The sequence below is a fragment of the Stegostoma tigrinum genome, chromosome 37, assembly GCF_030684315.1.
Source record: "Stegostoma tigrinum isolate sSteTig4 chromosome 37, sSteTig4.hap1, whole genome shotgun sequence".
NCBI classification, from domain to species: Eukaryota; Metazoa; Chordata; class Chondrichthyes; order Orectolobiformes; family Stegostomatidae; genus Stegostoma; species Stegostoma tigrinum.
The window spans coordinates 25,243,939-25,264,234 of NC_081390.1; the positions used below are offsets into that span (position 1 = coordinate 25,243,939).

The 20,296-nt window shown below is 39.3% G+C and overlaps 1 protein-coding gene across 9 annotated transcripts in view; it reads left to right on the forward strand.

The window, feature by feature from the left end:
* Window positions 1-20,296, forward strand: part of gbf1 (golgi brefeldin A resistant guanine nucleotide exchange factor 1) — a 267,167-nt gene that overhangs the window by 1,084 nt on the left and 245,787 nt on the right. For all 9 annotated transcript variants that reach the window (XM_048563288.2, XM_048563291.2, XM_048563287.2 and 6 more), the window contains exons 2-3: window positions 5,691-5,796; window positions 15,975-16,041. In XM_048563288.2, the coding sequence (XP_048419245.1) occupies window positions 5,701-5,796; window positions 15,975-16,041 (163 nt within the window). In that variant the 5' untranslated portion in view covers window positions 5,691-5,700. The remainder of the gene's footprint in view (window positions 1-5,690; window positions 5,797-15,974; window positions 16,042-20,296) is intronic.

A 20,296-nucleotide genomic window follows, 5' to 3' on the forward strand; every position in this document is an offset into this window, starting at 1 on the left:
ATAAATGTGAAGTCATCCATTTTGTCAGGAAGAACAGTAAAAAGGATTATTATTTGAACAGTAAAAAGTTGCAGTGTGCTGCTATGCCGAAGGGCCTGGTTGTCTTTGTGCATGTGAGACTAGAACAAGAGGGCACAGCCTCAAAATTAGGGGGAGCAGATTTAGAGCTGAATTGAGTAGGAACTTGTTCACCCAAAGAGTTGTGAATCTGTGGAATTGCCTACCCAGTGAAGTAACTGAGACTACCTCATAGAATGTTTTTAAAGGTAAGATAGATAATTTTTTGAATGATAAAGGTATTAATGGTCATGGTGAGAGGATGGGTAAATGGAGCTGAGGCAATGAAAAGATTAGCCATGAACTTCTTATTGAATGGCAGAATGGGCACGAAAGGCCAGATGCCTGTCTCCTGCTGCTCCTGATTCTTGTGCTCTTATGCCTGTCTGTGCTTATTGAAGACAGTCCAGTTGTGAGATAGATAATTGTGTTGAATGACAGAATGTATTTGATACATCCCCTGTTCCTCTCCTGCTGTTTATTTTCATACTCCTCTTGGAACTGATTACTGTAGATTCCAGCTCTGTCATCAAATTATTGGATTAGAGTAAGTGTAGTGTAACCAACAGTAATTACTTTTTGACCTGATATGATGTCTGCAGGAACATATACCTACGTTCATCTTGTTATTTAGATCCTTGCTGTGCATTTAATGAAAGGGCATGTACACTTGATTTTGAAAAATGATTTCTCTCCTGGAGAGCAGCTGCAGGCTGGACCAAACCACTAAGTCCAAGTGACGTCAAGAGTTTTAGGAAAATGCTTGACTGTGTCTTTTTCCTGTGCTTCCACAATGCCTGCAGAAACACTGTTTGCATTTCTATAGAGTTTTTAAGTAGTTGATATTTCCAAGTGCATATCGAGTATTATTAAAGTAAAACTTTATGTTGCATCATGTAAAGTGATATTAAGGCAGACAACTAATGGCTTAGTCAAGGAAGTAAATTTTACAGGGTGTCTTATGAGAAGAAAGAGGTATCAGTTTGAAATCTCAGTCAAGATTTTAAAAATATTTTTAGAATGAGAAAACATATATGAAATGTCTTATTTTCTATATGAAGATTTAACAGCAAATATTTCCAAACATCGAAACATTTTTTAGGAGTATCAATTTGACAAAATGTCAATACAAAACAGTAATATGCATTGTTTTGAGATTAATAATAAGGTAGTTCAATGTAATTTTATATATAGGGTCAAAATGTAGCTGAAGTGTGTTGACTTTAGTATAAGCTGGATGTTGACCTATTGGCTAATATGTACCCAAATGTTTATTGTTTATATCAGTTAATCTTGTCACTTGTTTACAAATGTGCCTGGTTTGCTACTTTGATTGTAGTGTAGGCGACAACATAATCAAAGTGAAATTGATGTGAAACTTAAATTGCTACACATTTCAATAGCACACTTCCAACAACCACATTTTTTGTTTCTTCACGATCAGTCAGTGCACCTGATATTAATATTAAGGGAATAGTACCAATGGTAACAGGACACTTTGGAGAATCATGATACTGTTATCCGGAATCAACCTGAGGTTTTGAAAGGGAAATGGGATTTGACAAATCTCGTTTATGAAGATGTAACTCTTGGTTGTCAGTGTGTCCTGGGTATATTTTTCTTGAAATAAAGAATGTAAAAATGCAAGTACAGCAGAAATGAGGACATAAATAATATGTAAGCTTTTATCATAAAGGGATTAAAGTTTAAGAATGAAATAACCTTACGATAATTTTATAGGAGAAACCAAACCTGGAGTAATCTGTACGGTTTCAATTTCTTTGCCTAAGAGGAAGGATGTACTCACCTTTAAGGGAATGCGTCGTCAGTCAGTTCATTTTGGTTGATTCTTGGTAAGAAGGAATCATCTAGAGATTGGTTGGTTAGAAAGGGCTTATATTTCCTGGAATTTAGAAGCATAAGAGATGATCTCATTAAACACAAAATTCTTAAGGGGCTTGCTGGGAGGATATTTCCCATGTTTGGAGAGCCCTGAACTGGGGACCACACACCAGAATAAGAATTAGCCATTTAAGAATAAGTAGAAGAGAAACTTGTTCACTTAAAAGATTGTTTATCTTTTGAAATCTCCCTAAAGGGTAATTGAATATATTCAAAACAGGTAGAACTTTGGTGATTAAGGGATCTGAGAAAGTGTGGAAATATGGAGCTAAAGTAGACCATGAACCAAATTGTGTTGAATGGATTAGGCTTGAAGGGTCGCACAGCGTACTCATATCAGATTGGGTTACTGAAATCTTTGGGCCGTTGCAAAACATGCTGGCTGTGAAGTGATAACAATGGAATTGAATACAGTTTTCGGAAGTTGGGTAGAGTTGGTGATCAAACATAGACTCGTACAGTGTAGAAACAGACCCTTCAGCCCACCATGTCTATGCTGATTAACAAACGCTAAACTAATTATGTTTACCTGCACTTGGACTCCATGGACTCCGCTGCCCTGGCATTTTAAGATGCTTCTTAAATGTTCTGAGAGCACCTGCCCCCTCAGGTTATTTATTCCAGCATCCCTCTGGGAGAAAATATTTTTTCTGATTTCCTCTAAAGCACTTAGTCCTTACCTCAACTGTGCCCTCAAGTCTTAAACATGTCTACCATAGGGAAAAGATTCTTATGACCTACCCCGTCAATGCCTTTCCATAAGTCTGTATACTCCAATCAGATTCCCCATCAGCTTCCTCAGTTGCAGGGAGAACAAACCAGTTTATCCAGTCTCTCCTCATAACTGAGATATGCTGATGAATCTACTCCATCCTCTCCTGTGCAAAAACATCCTTCTGATAGTGTAGTGACCAGAACTCCACGTAGTATTCCAAATATGGCCTAACCACTGTTTTGTAAAGTTTTAACAAGACTTCCTGCTGTTAAGTTCTGTGCTCCAGCTTTTGAAGGCAAGCATCCCGTCTGCCACCTTCTCCACCCTGTTTACCTGAGTGTTAGCTTCAGGGTTCTATGGATTTGTACACCAAGGTCCCTTTGTATCTCAGTGCTCACTAATGACCATTCAATGTGTATATCTTCCCTTGTTATATCCCCTAAAATGCATCACCTCAAACCTGTCAGGATTATTTTCCATCTGCTATTGCTCTGCCCAATTTACCAGCTGATCAATATCAGACAATAGTTCGAGACCATCCCCCTCACTATAACAACTTCACTGATTTATGTGTCATCAGCAAACTTACGAATTATACCTTTTGCATTCACATTCAAGTTGTTAACATATATAACAAACAGCAATAATCCCAGTACAGATGTCTGTGGTCTACCACTGGTCACAGGCTTTCAATCTCACAAACAACTCTCCATCATCACCCTTCGTCTCCTATTTGTAAGCCAATTTTGGAGTCACTTTAGCAAATTACCTTGGATCCCATGAGCTGTTACCTTTTGGACCAGCCTTCCATGAGGGACCTTGTCAAAGCCTTACTGAAGTTTATGTAAACCTCATCAATCTGTTTAGTCAAAAAAAAAACTGGTTGGTGTTAATTCGATAGCTTTGGAACCATTTGCTATTTGTTTAGCTCCGTTCTGAAGAAGGGTCATCAGACCCGAAACGTTAACCCTGTTTTTCCTTCACAGATGCTGCCAGACCTGCTGAGCATTTCCGGCGACTTTGTTTTTGTTCCTGATTTACAGCATCTGCAGTTATTTCAATTTTTAGTTAGCATTTACTTCATATCCTTTTGTTCAAGCTTGACATCTATAAATAGTCATAATTGCTGCAACCGGTTGCTGATTCCCATAGATTAATTAAAAATGATTAACTTGGCCTATGATCTTGGTGCATATTGTGGAAAACAAAGAAACATGCATTAATTTTACAAGACAGTGTTGTAGACAGATGGCATTAGCATAAAGACTTTTAGAAACCTACAGGATTTTCCAAAGAGTTTTACGTTACTCTAAATGTCTTTTCAAATATTTAATTTTCAGTAAATTTGGTGTAGTATTTACGAGTTTGACTTAAAATGGATTAACTTTGAAATGAACAGTGACACAGCAAAGAACTAATTCCGTAGAATGGATATTCCTGCATATATGGTTGCAAGAAGGGTGTTAACATAGTCCGGAGGAGACTAAATCGGAGACAGCCCAAGAATAACTGGGAGACTATTTCGGATTGAGATGAGGTGGAATTTCTTCACACAGGATAGAGGTTCTTTGTAGTTCTCTGCCCAGAGCTGTGAAGGTTACTAGGTATATTCAAGACAGATTCTATAAACCTCTTAATATTAGTGATATCATAGGGATATGGGGCAGTCTCTGAAAATGATGCTGAGGTAGGACCTCAGCCATGACCTGGTTGATTGGTGAAGCAGACCCTACCGGTTAATGGCTTGATCGGCTCCAGTAACCCATACTGCATCTACATGATACTTTAATTTTGAAACTTTGTGAAGTTGTGTTTACACAGTTTTGGTAAATCCAGACCTTGAGTTAGTCTTACTACAGTAAGCACCGGTTGTTGCATCTGTGATGATACTACAGTTTTAAGAGGTATATTTTATTCTTTTTTTAAGAGAGGTTGAGATGGAGGTACTGAGTGGTCTGTTACAAGCCAACAAAGTAAACAGCTTGTCGGGCTGTGGGTTTTTGCTTTAAAATGCTGGAACAATAGAAGCAGCATGAATGGGTGGAATTGGGATTAGAATTAGTGAAATCAGGGTTTTTGTTTGGCTTCCAGGAATTATTTGGGTTTTGAAGTTGACTGTGGAAGCTGTTATTCCTCTGTTCCAGCTAAAAGCAGGAGTTCTCTCTGCCAGAATTGCATACACAACAATTTATTTTCCTGAATTTTCCAGCAATTTGTGTTTTTGTTTCTGATTTTGAGTATCTGCAATTATTCAATTTTTTAAAAACAATTTGCTTTTGGAACGTTGCTGTTATTGGAACAGTTGCTGTTCAGTAGTTAAATAATATATTATTCTGTTAACTTTAGCTTGAGTAGAAAACTTAAATGAATTTCTCTTTCTTTTGTTTGTATTTTAACTGTAGGTTAAGAATAAAGTATGTTTTTCTTAAATCTGAGCAGTGTAGCCAATCAATTTACATCTGGAACTCAGCACCTTATGCTTACCTTTTTAAATAAGAAAAAGTTAGGGTCTAGGCTATCTCTCTGTATTTGAAGGGGGTTTGGCCTGATCCATAACACATCACAAGAGTGACATTGGTTTGTACTGATGTCAAATATGTCCTTTCCTTTTGGGATCACTAAGTAATAATGAATATAGGCAATTATTCCCACTGGGATTAGTCCAGGAATACCTATGCAAGTTACTTGAGCATAAGTATCAAGGCATAAAATTGAGATGAAACTCTACTGTCTATATTCTGCAGTGCTGAAGTCCACATCCAACGCATGGATACAAAGGAGTTAATGTATTTATGTTTATATTAGGGAATATTGATTAAGTATGAATCAGATTATAGCAATCGTCCCAATTGGAAATCCCTGTTTGTCTTATCTTTATAATGTGACTGTGACTGAGAATAAGCTTCTGTTTCCAGCTTCAAAAATAATTTGCATGTGTATTTATATAAATATACACATACAACAGAATGAAATCCTCTCTTGACAATTCTTAAAGTTTCAATTTCATTGTTTGCAGATCCTTCACGATGATCGATAAAAACATTTATATTGTGCAAGGTGAAATAAATAGTGTCGTTGGTGCTATAAAGCGAAATTCAAGATGGACCACTCATACTCCATTGGTAAGTTTTCTTGAGGAAATTTCCTTTTTGCTTTTCTGGTAGGTTACATTGATGTGGTATATAGATTATATGGTATATGCGTGATTGATCACTAAATCTGTTGCAGATGATATGGGTGGCACGGTGGCACAGCGGTTAGCACTGCTGCCTCACAGCGCCAGGGACCTGGGTTCGATTCCAGCCTCAGGCAACTGGCTGTGTGGAGTTTGCACATTCTCCCCATGTCTGCCTGCATGGGTTTCCTCTGGGTGCTCCGGTTCCTTCCCGCAGTCCAAAGATGTGCAGGTTAGGTTGATTGGCCGCGCTAAATTGCCCGCAGTGTTCAGGGCGGTGTAGATTAGGTGGGTTATAGGGGGATGGTTCTGGATGGGATGCTCTGAGGTTCGGTGTGGACTTGTTGGGCCGAAGGGCCTGTTTCCACACTGTAGGGATTCTATAATTCTATGATCTGTGAATTTGATGATGGTAACATGGCTGTACTTGTCTGCTGGCCAGTGTTTGAGTTTTGGTTGTGCATTTTTACTATGTCTCTTTCCTCATGAAGCTTAAGCAATGTCGTGAGGATTATTAATATGTTATTCAAATACTGCACAGCCACTAGTAATAGATGAAGAAGAGTGAAAACAAAATTTATAAACTGCTTTCTAATTTAGCTATTCCAGGATGCTGTTTTTTTTCAGACTGGCCTACTTTGTCTAGTATTAGGCAAAACTAGGATGTTCAGCTGTTGGCATCCCAGTGGGCTGGGTGCAATGAGGAAAAAGGCCAGAAGCTTTCTTATCTTCACAATGTAGCCTATGTCCAAATGCAACAAGACTTGGAGAGTATCCAGACTTTGCAGAAAAGTGGCAAGTAAGATTCTTGCATAAAATGCACTGTAGAAATTCGTCAAAGATCCTGAGATAGCACTTTCCAAACTCTCAGCCACTGACATCTAGAAGTACAAGTGTAGCAGATACATGCGAAATCAACACCTGCAACTTCCCCTCTGAGCCACTCACCATTTTGACCTGGAAAAACATTGTTGTTCCTTTCGTGTTACTGGATCAAAATCCTGGAGTTCCTTCCCTAAGGGCATTTATTTGCATGTGCCTACAGCATATGGAGTGCAGTATTTTCAGCACCTTCTGAAAGGCACCTAAGAATGGACAATAAATGCTGGCCCAGACAGCGAGACTCGTGTCCCATGAGGGAATTAACAGAGAAAACTTGCTTCACTTTGGATAAGCCTGTACTGGATCCAGGATGACTGCCTTGCTCAGTGTGTTATTTTGCTGTTCTGAGGCATAAAGTTAATTCACTGACATTGAGTGTGACGAAGGAACAGTTATCATGTCGTCCCTGACACTGAATGACAGAGACCACAGTAAGAGATAGCAGTAGGAGAAAACATACTGCTGTTAAACCCATATTTGCTGATGTTTTATGACTATCATTATTTTTCAGTTCTAAAATATTAAATGTCATCCATTTACATTTGTTTCTCAAGTTTGTGAGTTGAAATCTGCCTGTCAACTGAAGTTTCTTTTGTTCAATTAAATCTTAGTTTTCCAACCTTATCTTTGCTGGGAGCAGTGAAGAGAATAATTTAAAGATGTGTCAAGCTTATTTATTTAACACTGAAAGATACATACTACTTCAGGGTGGTCTACTGTTCTTTTAAGTCACTCCCCTCTCAAACACCAATTGCTTCTGTTGTAGAGTTTCTGGCAATCCTTCACCATGTCATTAAATAGAACATATTTTATGTTTGTGTTCAAGCCCAGTGTATTGGCAATGATAACACCATTTGCAACATCAGAGGTGCATCCGATTTTGCCTTCATCTGAATCGCACTGATTTTAGCAGCAACAGCTAAATGAGATGTTGTTTTTATCCTTTCTAGGTACCAGTTGTAAATTATGATGTCCCAATTGAGTGTACTGCAAGGCAGCCTGCCTGTGAGGGTTAGGAATCTCTTTGGACTCCTGCATATAGTTGCAAACTCAATAACTAAAATGTTTATTAATTTTCTAATAGCACTTCATTAATGTTTTTAGTGTGGGCAATAACTTCAGCAGGGTGCATTTGGAGAATTCAATTTTCTCATTGGCCGATTCTTAACATGTGTGTTGCCTGACTGTGTCAGGGCAGCATGTAGTTTTGCAGCTCTGATTCATTACATGGTCAGTTTTGAACAGCAATGTTGCTGGTACTGGAGGGTACCAAGAGGAGGCCAGGTACTTGTATGCTGAAAAATGGAGAATTATTAGGATGTACCAGAACATTATGATCATTTGCTTGATTTCTGATTACAGAAGAGCCCAGGGGGTAACTGTGGTGCATTTCATTTGATAGTTTTTTTTAAAAAGAAAGTTGAAAGGTGAAAGGTGAGTGCAAAGAAATACTAGTGAGTATGTTGTGATATAGAAATTTTTATTGATGAACCTCCTTCTCAGATTTAAACTGTAGTTGTAAGGAAGAAGAGATTCTTATGTCAGTGAGAGGGTTGCTGTCTCGTTCTGCTAATATCTTGTTTAAAAGTCTGTGTTTATAGGTCTCTGTCTGGAACATGTGCTAGAGTGAGATGAAAATAATGTTTCTGATAGAGTTCTGATTTTTAGAAAAAATTTGAACTCTCCTAATTTTTAAATTGTTGTTTGTAATTATTGTAATCCTTCACTATAATTGTGTTCATTGCTTGAACATTTATTCGCAGCCACCCTTTATGCTTGCTGGGAACTATGTGCAGTTGCCTCCCATGCTTAGCAAAAGGTTGACAGCGCTCCTAAACCGGTTGGCTTAAAGTTAATGCTTAGGAATTTTTTCAGAAATGTTCGCGACCAATTCAAAGCCGAGCTCATATTGGGTTCTTCAAAAGGTAAATTTACGTTGCGGTACATTTTTCCAGAAACTAATGAAAAAGAGAGCTTCATATCTGCCAATTTAGAAATGTTTTGTTGTGTTTGGTGATCTTTATTATTGAGCATAACTAGAAATGTAGAAAATAGGAGCATTTTGCCCGTTGAGCCCACTCCACTATCAAACTTTATCATGGCTAAACCTTTATCTCGTTACCATAATCCTGTTCTTTCCTTAGGCCAAATCTGTGATCGTATCCTCTGACAAATCTCTGTCCAAAATGACATATTGTGTATCCAGAGTCCATGGCCTTTTGCTTTGGACTCCCCAGGCAGGAGAAATATCACCTCTGCATTTGGTTTGTCTAGCCCTGTTAGAACTTTCTCAATGCAATCCCCTTTCTTTCATTTGAACTCCAGTGAATACAGGCCTAGTCGATGCAGTCTTTCTTTAACTGGCAAATATTCTATCCCAGGAACCTTTGCTGCACTCCCTCTCTGAGAATTATGCCTTAGATAAGGAGACTAAAAGTACCACTGTCGTAAGACTTCCTTGCTTGTATACCCCAACCCTCTTACGATGAAGACACATCATTTGTCTTCCTAACTGGTTGTTGCACCTTCAGACTTGTTTTCTGGTATACGAGGACACCAAGCCCTTTTTTGTACATCAATCTTTCCCTCTCTATCACTATTTAAATAATATTCTGCTGTTCTCTTTTTTTAACCTAAATTGGGCAATATCACACTTATCCACATTATACTGCTGTGAATTTGCCCACATGCTCAATTTCTCTTTAAACCCCTTGAAGTCTGTTTACATTCTTCTTGCCACTCATGGTCCTACTTGGTTTTATACTGTTAGCTATTAACTTTTATTTTGGAATTTATTCCTTCTATACCTTTGCATTTATTTATTGTTACAGTGGACTTTTAAATCATTGTTTATTCTTTTAACTTGTAAAATCACACCTTTGTTCTGAGTGAGATTAAAACAGAAAATGGTGGAATTGCTCAGCATGTCAGGCACCATCTGAAGAGATGGAGAAATAATTGTTAACATTTCATGGAATGAAATGCTGAGTATTTCCACTTTTTTGTATTATTTCAGGTTACCAGCATCTCAGTTTTTCTATATTAGTCGAAAATGAGAGTCATTGTGCTTTAAATTTGGTGATCATATTACTTCATGTAAAGGATTGCTAATTTTTGGTTAATCATTACTGCACTGTTGGTGTAGATAACAGAGAGAACAATAACCTCTTGAGTGAACTACTGTAAAATGGATCAAAAGGCCACCAGAATACAATCACAGAAAATTTTTAGTGATAAGAAGCTGCTAATGCTCTTTAAGCTTTGAACAGTAACAGTATATTGAAAAGACAATTTCTGCAATGCTAAAAATTGCAATTGCTTTTTGTTTTCATTTAATGAAAGGATTCTCAAATGTTTACAACCTGAACTCCAGACTAAGTGTTAATTTTAATCACCAAACTAAACAGTTTCGGCACACAACACTGAAATATTTCTACATGGAGCCAATTATAACTGTTTGCATTTGGTTGCTGTTTATGTCTGTCTTAGTTGGAATTTCTTTTGCTTGATGTTAAGTCAGTTAAATTATTGTCACATCACTATCTAAGAAGTATGTACATCACACTTTTTGATTGACAAATGATATTTTTAAAATTTGCTTCTTTTTGCCTTTTAAAATATTTTTTCTAATCAGTGTTACATTCTGAAGTTTTCTCTGTGTTGGTTTCTTGTGTATGTAGTCTTCTGTGATAGACTTGATTTCCTTAAATTTATGGTCCTTCTGAGCCATGACTTAACCTGCCTGTGAAGTACTGCAATTAAGATGAGTTCCAAACTCAAGAATCCCAAATCTGACCTTGTCTGGTTTCTGCACAAATATACTTTCCAGCCAGTATCATGGTAGTGCTAGATTGCATCAGTGGTTTGGAAATTTAATTGTTGGCATTTTAAAAATAGGGTCTAGAAATGAAAGTGAGAATTAGCTGAGTGAGTCTGTCCTGTATATGGCTGTGACCACATTGTGAAATGAATCAGAAGATGCTAGCTTTTTTCAGCCGTCCTTTCTAGCTCATGGCTTTTTCAATTTTTTTAAAAACTGCTTTGTTTTCCATTTCCCATGCTGCGCAGGCTGTGTTATTGGGGGAGAGCAAAACAACAAGGCCGTATCAAGTATGTCATAGTTTTTACTGTGATGTATCTGCTGCGTGCTGTTACTTGACTGTAGCATCAGATGGGTGCAGATTTTTATTTGGCACATCACTTATGTCATGTGGCTCATTTGAAAACTAACATGTCATTGTTAGAATTAATGTTGTTTAGTTTGGGAGGTAAATTCAGCTATTGTTAGATTAGAATACTTTACCTGATCGCATAATTGTAATGGTGAACTGAAAAATGAAATAGTTTCACTAAATTAAAAAAAAATCTCTCTCTGGATATATTTGGCTGTCTTTCTCAAGTACAATAGTAAATTATTCCCAGCTGTCATTTTCCATATCTGTAGACCATAATAGTTTTACAGTAATTATTGCTCAGTGATATTTTCAGTCTTTTAGAATGCATGCCTAGACTTTTGTTATAGTGAAAGTACAATTATATTAATTCATTCATCATCAGTGCACTAACCCCAAGGAGAAAAAGCAGCTGTAGAAATGTTAACAATATTTTTAGGAGTTTTTTAGTGATTGGCAATGTGGTTCAGAATTCACCTTGCACACTTAGGGTTTTGGTTTGAAAGGGACTTCTGACTATTTCAATAACAGATCTGCACCTGTGCACATGAGGTGTTTAATACTGAGAGAAGAAAGGGCAGGAATCAGCAGTTCAGCCTCTTGAGCTGTTTCTGACATTTGGTGAGGTCTGTTTCTTCGGTCCATCCATCGACCTTGGACCAATTGCCTTAGATTTTTGCTAGCTCAGGATATTATTGGTCTAGGCTCGAGAAAAGGTAACCAAGAACCTGCGATAGCAAGAACTGCAGATGTTGGAGCAAAGGCAACACGTGTGGAGCTGGCAGAATGCAGCAGGCCAGGCAACATCAGAGTAGCAGGAACGTTGACGTTTCGTGTTGGGATCCTTCTTCAGAAATGGGGAGGGGAAAGGGAGCTCAGAAATAGAGGAGGGGTGAGGCAGGGGAAGGTAGAAGGGGATGGTGAAAGCTGAGTGCAGGTAGGGAGCATTGGGGATTATTCAGTGGGACGGGAGGGGTGGATAGGTGGGAGAGAAGATGGACAGGTTGTGTCAGGTCAAGGAGGTGGGGCTGAGAGGGAGGGTTGGACATGGGATGAGGCCGGGGGTGGGGAGATTTTAAAACTGATAAACTCCATATTTAAGCCATCGGGCTGTAGGCTCCTGAAGTGGAATGTGAGGTGTTGCTCATCCATTTTGTGGGTGGTGTCGTTGTGACACTGGAGGAGGCCCAGGATGGACACATCACCCAGGGAGTAGAAGGGGTGGTTAAAATGGTTTGGCGACCGGAAGGTGTTGTCATTTATTGTTTACAGAGCGCAGATGCTCTACGAAATGCTCTGAGTCTGTGCTTGGTCTCCCTGATGTAGAGGAGGCCACATTGGGAGCAGCAAATATGGTAGAACAAGTTGATGAGTATGCAGGTGAACCCCTGTCTGATATGAAAGGTTTGGGCCAGCTCCGAGATCTTCCTCTCCTCCTTGGGCTTCTGTCTCCATCTCTGGTGACCACCTCAAAACTGGCATCTATTTCAAGTCCACCAATTTTCCCACAGTTGCCTCCTCTCACCCAGCCTCCTGCAAGAATGCAATCCTTTACTGTCAATACCTCCGCCTCCACTGCGCCTGCCTCCAAGATGGGGCATTCCACTCCTGAACATCCCAGATGTCCTCCTATTTCAAGGACTGCAAGTTACCCCCTCCAGTGATTGAAAATGCCCTCAGTCGCATCTCTTGCATTTCCCCAACTTCTTACCTTCACCCCCTTCTCCTCCTCCTCCCCAACAAAAATAAAGACAGTTTTGAGGAAGGGTCACTGGACCTGAAACGCTACATCTGATTTTCTCTTCACTGATGCTGCCAGACCTGCTGAACTTTTTCAGCAATTTCTGTTTTTGTTCCAAAAATAGAGAGAATCTCCCTTGTCGTCACGTTATCACCCCACCAACCTCCACATCCAGCGTATCATTCTCCACAACTTCTGCCACCTACAATCTGACCCAACAACCGAAGACAGAGAGATTTCTCTCCCCATCCCTATCTGCCTTTTGTAGGGACCACTCTCTCTGCTAATCCCTTGTCTGCTCCACATACCCCACTAACCCCACCACACCTTTGCCTGCACCTGCCCCGATACCACCTCCATCCAAGGCCCATATTAAACCTTTCATATCGGACGAGTTCACCTGCACATCTGTCAACTTGTTCTTCTGTATCCGTTGCTCCCGATGTGGTCTCCTCTACGTCCGTGAGACCCAGTGTAGACTTGGAGATTGTTTTACCAAGCATCTGCACTCTGTATGTGACAAATGACAACACGTTCCGGTCGTCAACCATTTTAATTCCCCCTCCCACACTCTGGGTGACATGTCCATCCTGGGCTGCCTCCAGTGTCACAATGACACCACCTGCAAACCGGAGGAGTAGTACCTCATATTTCGCCTCGGAACACTACAGCCTGATGGCCTAAACATGGAACCCATCCCACTACCAAACCCCATCACTGCCTACTTGCACTCACCTATCACCGTCTCACTGATCTCCTCTCTCTCTTTATTTCTGAGCTCACTTGCCCGTCCCCATTTCTGAAGAAGGATCCCAACACAAAATATGAACTTTGTGATGTTGCCTGGCCTGCTGTGTTCCTCCAGCTCCACACTGTGTCATCTCAACATAGTATCTACTGTCTTTTTGTTTGAACACATCTGTCACAAAATTACACTTAGATTGCAATTCAGATTATTTGGGATTAAATGCTCAAAACACTAAAATTATACGCAGTTAATCTTTTTCAGAAACTTGGCAGTGTTGGTAGCATCAATTTACACAGGCCACAGTTTAGATTTGTATAAACTTCTCACCTCAGCATACAATTTTCAACGTGCTCCTTATGATGGTAGTAACAATGGCACTACAATTTTGCTGGAAGGTAGTGGTATGGAAATTCTGATGCGTGATTTCTTGAAATGAGATTTGAATTGGTATTGATAGATAAACTGGCCAGCTTGTGACAATATGACATTGTGCTCTAAAATAAAGCTCCTGTGCTTGTTCCTACTTTTTGAATGCGGTCACTCAAATGAGCACTGCTAGTGTAATATATGGTGCTTTTTCAGAAAATCAGCAGTTGAATGCTTTGACTGCATTTGTAGGTAGTTATGGATCAGCCTTCACAAAATGCCATGAATTCCAAAAAAAAGTGATAATTCCTAAATTTTCATTTTGAATTCATTTTTATCTGCTCTGTTTTGAGCAGAGGTAATTCAGTTCTGACTCTGGTAGCTCACTCAGTGAGGCTACTTAGTATTTATGCATTTCCAATGCAATATTTCTTAGAGGCAACTTTCTCATGAAGCATGAGAGGCCATGCCTATGTTGAATACTAGGGCAAGAGGTCAGAAAATCATGCTCCAAAATTGAACATGATTAGAGATTTAATTCCTTTTGTGGCAGCAAGTTTAGCATTTGCTAGTATCAGTGTTGTGTAGGGATTGTTGTAGTCTTGCACTATGTTGTGTTTAGATTACTGTGAAGCGTTCAAATTTGAAACTCAATAACCTATTAGGTAACAGTCAAATATATTACAGCTCACCTTTAATTATAACCAGAATTTGCAAAACATTGTCCAGAAGACAATCGGGTCAAAGACTGCAAGACTTTTTTTAATATATTCATTTATAGGATGTGGATGTTGCTGCCAGCATTTATTGCCTAAGAGAGCAGTTTAGAATCGAACACATGTTCTGTGGGTGTGGAGTCACACATCGGCTAGACCAGGATATGATGGCAGGACTTAAGTAAATCCAGTGGAGTTCTATATTTGGTTTTATGGTCATCATTAGACTCGTAATTACTGATGTGTACTAAATTCAAATGCCATTAACTGATGTGGTGGGTCATGAACCTGGGTCCCCTGAATATTTCTTTGGTTTTCAGGATTACTAGTCCAGTGACAGTACCACTAAGCAGTTGCCTCCTTAGTGATGTTTGATGCCTTCCCTATAAGATAGAGAAGCAGAAGTAGGCATTTCAGCTGAATCTGGCCTACCATTCAGAGTGGTCGTGGTTGATCTGATAATAGTCAGCTTCACTTTTCCTGCATTTTCCCTGTAACCCATGATTTCTTTACTGATTAAAAATCTGTCAGTTTCAGCATCGTATATACCTAATGACCACCCCTTTTGTGGTGAAGAATTCCAGAGATTCAATATCCTTTGAGAGAAGTATTTCCCCTTTTATGTCTCATAAATGTATGACCCCTTACTCTGAGATTAGCCCTCTGGTTCTAGACTCTCCCACAACCTTTTTGCATCTACCTTCTTAAGCCCCTTAAGAATCTTGTATTTCGATATTCTCATTCTTCTAAACTCCAGTGAGTACAGGTTTAACCTGCTCAACGTTTCTTCATAAGACAGTCCCTTCCTACCCGGTATCAGCCTTGCAAACCTTCTCGAGTGTGTCCAACAGTAGTATATCTTTCCTTTGTTAAGAAACCCAAAATTGTTCAAGGTATTCCAGCTGTGGTTTGACTAGTGCTTGTATTGCTTTAGCAAACCTTCCTACTTGTAAACTCCATTCCCTCTGAAACAAAAGTCAACATTCCATTTGCCTTTCCTACTACATACTGAACTTGGATGTTAGCTTTTTGTGATTCATGTGTGAGAACTCACAAATCCCTCTGTTCTGTGTAGATTTCTGCAGTCTTTATCCATTTAAATAGTATTCAGCTCCTGTTTTCTTCCTACTGAAAGTGCATATCCTTGCATCTACCCACATTATATTCCTTGTGGTTCACTTGATTGACAAGTTTATACCCTCTGACTCTGTGTCATCCTCACCCACTTGCTTTCACACTTAGTTTTGAATACTTCGCTATAGTGCACCCGCTTTCCTCCTCATATGTATTACAGTGAATAATTGTGGTCCCAGGACTAATCCCTGTGGTACTCCAACAGTTACAGGTTGCCAAAGGGTATGAATCAATGTCTTAGAAATGTCTAGGCACTTCAAATTCTAAACTGCATTTTTCTTCAATTGCTTTTTGTGGCTGGTTGAATAATGTATTCCTTGAATCAGTGTTAATTATCTGTTTTTATGTTTCATATTCTTATTTCAGGAGGAAGAACAAGATCTACTTCTAAATAGTTTCAATCATCTCAAGGATATCTTGAACAATATAGCAGGTACTGTACAGGTTCACTGATAATGATTAAACTGAGCAAATTGTGCATCAGTCATTTTAAAGGTCACCTTAATCAAACTTTACATTTTTAGTTGCAAGATATTCTTTTAACTACATTTGGTATTTAACGTAGTTGCAGAATTCAAAATTAATTAAAGGATTTCTTTAAAAAAAGGTATAAATTTGTAATGTGCCTTTCAAACAGCAAGTTGCTGAAGCTAATATTCTCTTGAAGGATTGTCTTTTTTAAGGTTAGTAGAAATATTCAGTAAATTCTTCTAATCCTGTGTGCTGGATTGTAATAAATTCCAACTTGGTTTGAAATGCCCTTTTTCTTTACGTACTCAGAACTGAAATATTTGATCAGGTGTCGTGGAAATAACCATTGTGAAGTGGTGTTCTTTAGGTTTGTCAATATTATCTCATTTTTCCATTTTATGGGTTTCGGGGTTTATTTATAATTTTCAGATTCCCTTAGGAAGTGGTAACATGGTCTGTTCATTATTTAACCAAAAATTGTAATGAAGTGAGTGAGTCAGTGTAAATGTTAAGCAGTGTTCCAGTGGTGCACACTTTGCTCCTGTGTGCTGCCTGCTGGTATCTGAGCAAAGTGTTGCCTGTAATCCCTGACCCACCTGCACAGCACTGCTCAGTGGATGTGCTTACTGTAGCATAGCACACCTAATAATAGACTTTCATAATGTTCAACCTGGATAAACAAGCCTTAGTTTAAAAATAGGTGTATATTGCCTAAACATCATTGTTTTGGATTGTTTTTCACATTTTAAAGTAATAATCAGTAATTCAGGAGGTATATTTCTTTACATGGCATTGTTAGTGAGTGTGATGTAGAGTATTTGGATATTGATGTACAAATGGACCATTGAATCCTTGCAATAAGTCTGTCCAAAAGTGGGGTCATCTTACATGCAATTATAAAAGTGAACTATTGGCTTTGGAGAGCATGGTTGTCATTTTGAAATGTCATCTGCTTCTGACATGAATAGTGGACATGTGCCATGCATCTTTGCAATATGGCCCATGCTGCCTGCTTAATTACTTAAATCCGACTATAAAGTACTGATAAGTAAAATATAAATTTCTGGATTACCATTGGAGTCTCACTAGTACTGTAAATGTAATGAGGCTGCAAAGGAGGCTGATCTACCCAGTATACACAAAGACACAATTTTGTTTTTGGAGCGATCTTAAATACTTTGATTACCGGTAGCTGCCACATCTCTGGTAAGAATGCATATGCCAGACAAACTGCTCACAGGATATAGTCTGTGACTTCCTCCCCAAACTATTATGAGGATCTTTCCGTCTGTTGCTGTCAATTTTACTGGTATTATCTCCACTGGTGACAAGGGATTCTGATCTAAACCTGGAGCTAGATAAAATGATAACCTATTTGAGCGATCTACTTTATTCACGGTAAGATAGGTCTTTCGTTGACTCCACGATCACAATAAACATTGGATTCTGCAAATGGCACACAAATTCACTGCTTTCTTGAGAATAGCTGCTCTTCAAATCTGGCCCCTTTTAATATCAAGACCTTCAAAGATTTAGTACATGATATTGTCTGTTCAGCTGCCCGGCTAGAGAGTCATAAGAGTTGTACAGCACGGAAACAGAACCTTTGGTCCAATTCATCTATATCGACTAGATATCCTAAATTAATCCAGTCCCATTTGCCAGCATTTGGCCCACATCCCTCTAAGCCGTTTCTATTCATTTACTCATCAAGATGCCTTTTAAATGTCATTGTACCATCCTTCTCCACTTTCTCTGGCATCTTGTTCCATTCATGCACCACCCTAAGTGTGAAAATGTTGACCCCTTAGCTCCCTTTTAAATCACCTTAAACCTATGTCCTTTAGTTTTGGACTTCCCCACCCCAGGGAAAAGACCTAGGCTATTTACCCCTTCCATGCCTTCATGTTTTTATAAACCTCTATAAGGTCGCCTCTCAGCCTCCCATGCTCTAGGGAAAATTCAGCTTCTCCCTATACCTCAAACCCTCCAATCCTGGCAACATTCTTGTAAATCTTTTCTGAACCCTTTCAAGTTTCACAACATCCTTCCTATTGCACGGAGATCAGATTTCACGCCGTATTCCAAAAGTGGCCTGTCCAGTGCACTGTACAACCTCAACATGACCTCCTAACTTCTATATTCATTGCTTTGACCATCCTACCTACCCCTGACTCCACTTTCAAGGAAATATGAACGTGCACTCCAAGGCGCCTCTGTTCAGCAAAACTCCCTAGGACCTTGCTGCTAAGTATATAATTTCTGCCCTGATTTGCCTTTCCAAAATGCAGCACCTCACACTTTTTTAAATTAAACTCCGTTTGCCACTCCTTGGCCCATCTGATCAAGGTCCTGTTGTACTCTCCAGTAACCTTCATTATCCCCAACACCTCCAATTTTGGAGTCATCTGCCAACTTACTAACCATACCTCCTGTGTTCACATTCCAAATCTTTTTTACAAACAATGAAAAAACAGTGGACCCGGCACCGATCCTTGTGGCGCACCTCTGGTCGTAGGCCTCCGATCTGAAAAACAATCCTCCACCAGCGCACTCGGTCTCCTACCTTTGAGCCAGTTCTGTATTCAAACAACTCATTCTCCTGATATTTCAGGTGTTGTAACCTCACTAACCAGTCTACCATGAGGAATCTTGTCAAATGCCTTACTGACATCTATATCGATCACGCCCACCACTTCATGAATCCTCTTTGTTACTTCCAGAAACGTAATCAAGTTAGTGAGACACAGTTTCCCATGCATAAAGCCATGCTCACCCCTAATCAGTCCTTGCCTTTCCAAATATACGTAAATCCTGTCCCTCAGGATTCCCTCCAACAACTTGCTCACTACCAATGTCAGGCTCACTGGTTTGCCATTTTTTGGCTTTTCCTTACCACCTTTCTTAAATAGTGGTACCACATTACCCAACCTTCAGTCTCTGGCACCTTACATGTAGCTATTCATGACATAAATACCTCAGTAAGGGGCCTAGCAATCACCTTAGCTTTCCACAGAGTACTGTGGTGCACCTGATCGGGTCCTGGGAATTTATCCACCTTTATGCATTTTAAGCAGTACAGCACCACCACCTCTGTACAATGGACATTTTCCAAAACGTTGCTGTTTATTTCCCTGCATTCTCTATCTTCCATATCCTACTCCACAGTAAACACTGATGAAAAATATTTGTTTAGTATCTTGCTCATTTTCTGCAGTTCCATATATAGGCAACCTTGCTGATCTTTGAGAGACCCTATTCTCTCCCTCGTTACCCTTTTCTCTTTAATACCCTTAAGCTTTGGAATTTCTTTGCTTAATTCTCTGCCTCGTTGCCTGTCTCTCCTCATTTAAGTCATTCCTTGGGATAGATTAGCTCATTTGGCTTGTAAACAAAGCAGAGTAATGTCAACAGCTTCACGCCCTTGCCCGAAGCATGGTGACCCTCAGGTTAACTTCAGTGCCAGTCATGTCTCTACTGAGAGCAGCCTGTAGTCCTCTGGGAATATGATTACTTTTACAGAATGTTCTTTATGACCTATTTTGGTCACCTGTTGTAATAGCTCTTGTTTTGACTGTAATTTTAAAAAAGAATGGGTTGAGTGTATTGCTGGCTAGGTGTGCAGTTATGGCTACCTCAAATTACCCAGAGGATGGGAGTCAACGTAACAGTCAATTGCATTGCAGTGGGCTTGGAATTGCAGACACTAGACTAGATTAGAATGGCAGGTTTTCTACCCTGAAGGGTGTTAGTGAATCAGATAGGTTTTTATGACAATTGACAGTGGCCTATGTCCACTATTAGACTAAGATTTTATTCCAAGCTTTTGTCTAGAATTCAAATTTCACCATCTGCTGTGGTGGAATTTTACCTATGTCCCCAGGCCATAAACCTATGTGAGAATGTTAAGGGTATTGTGTAAAAGTAAAGGAAAAATTGATGATCGGGATAGGCATTTCAAACTGATATTCCCCTTCAGTGTCACAGGGATACTGAAATAAAGTTAGGCCGCTTCACCTGAGCTTAGTCAAGTCAGCATTGGTCAGTGCGGCTTAGCAATAAGCGATTTCATGTAATTCATAAATGGGGTTTAATATGCTGTATCACCTTTATCAGTCATCTCCTACTGTTTTTCCGTTCCAAATACCAAGTGTTTTGCGTCAGGTTGCATTGTTCACATTACTTGTTCGCCCTTTCTATATCAGCATGGTATGCAA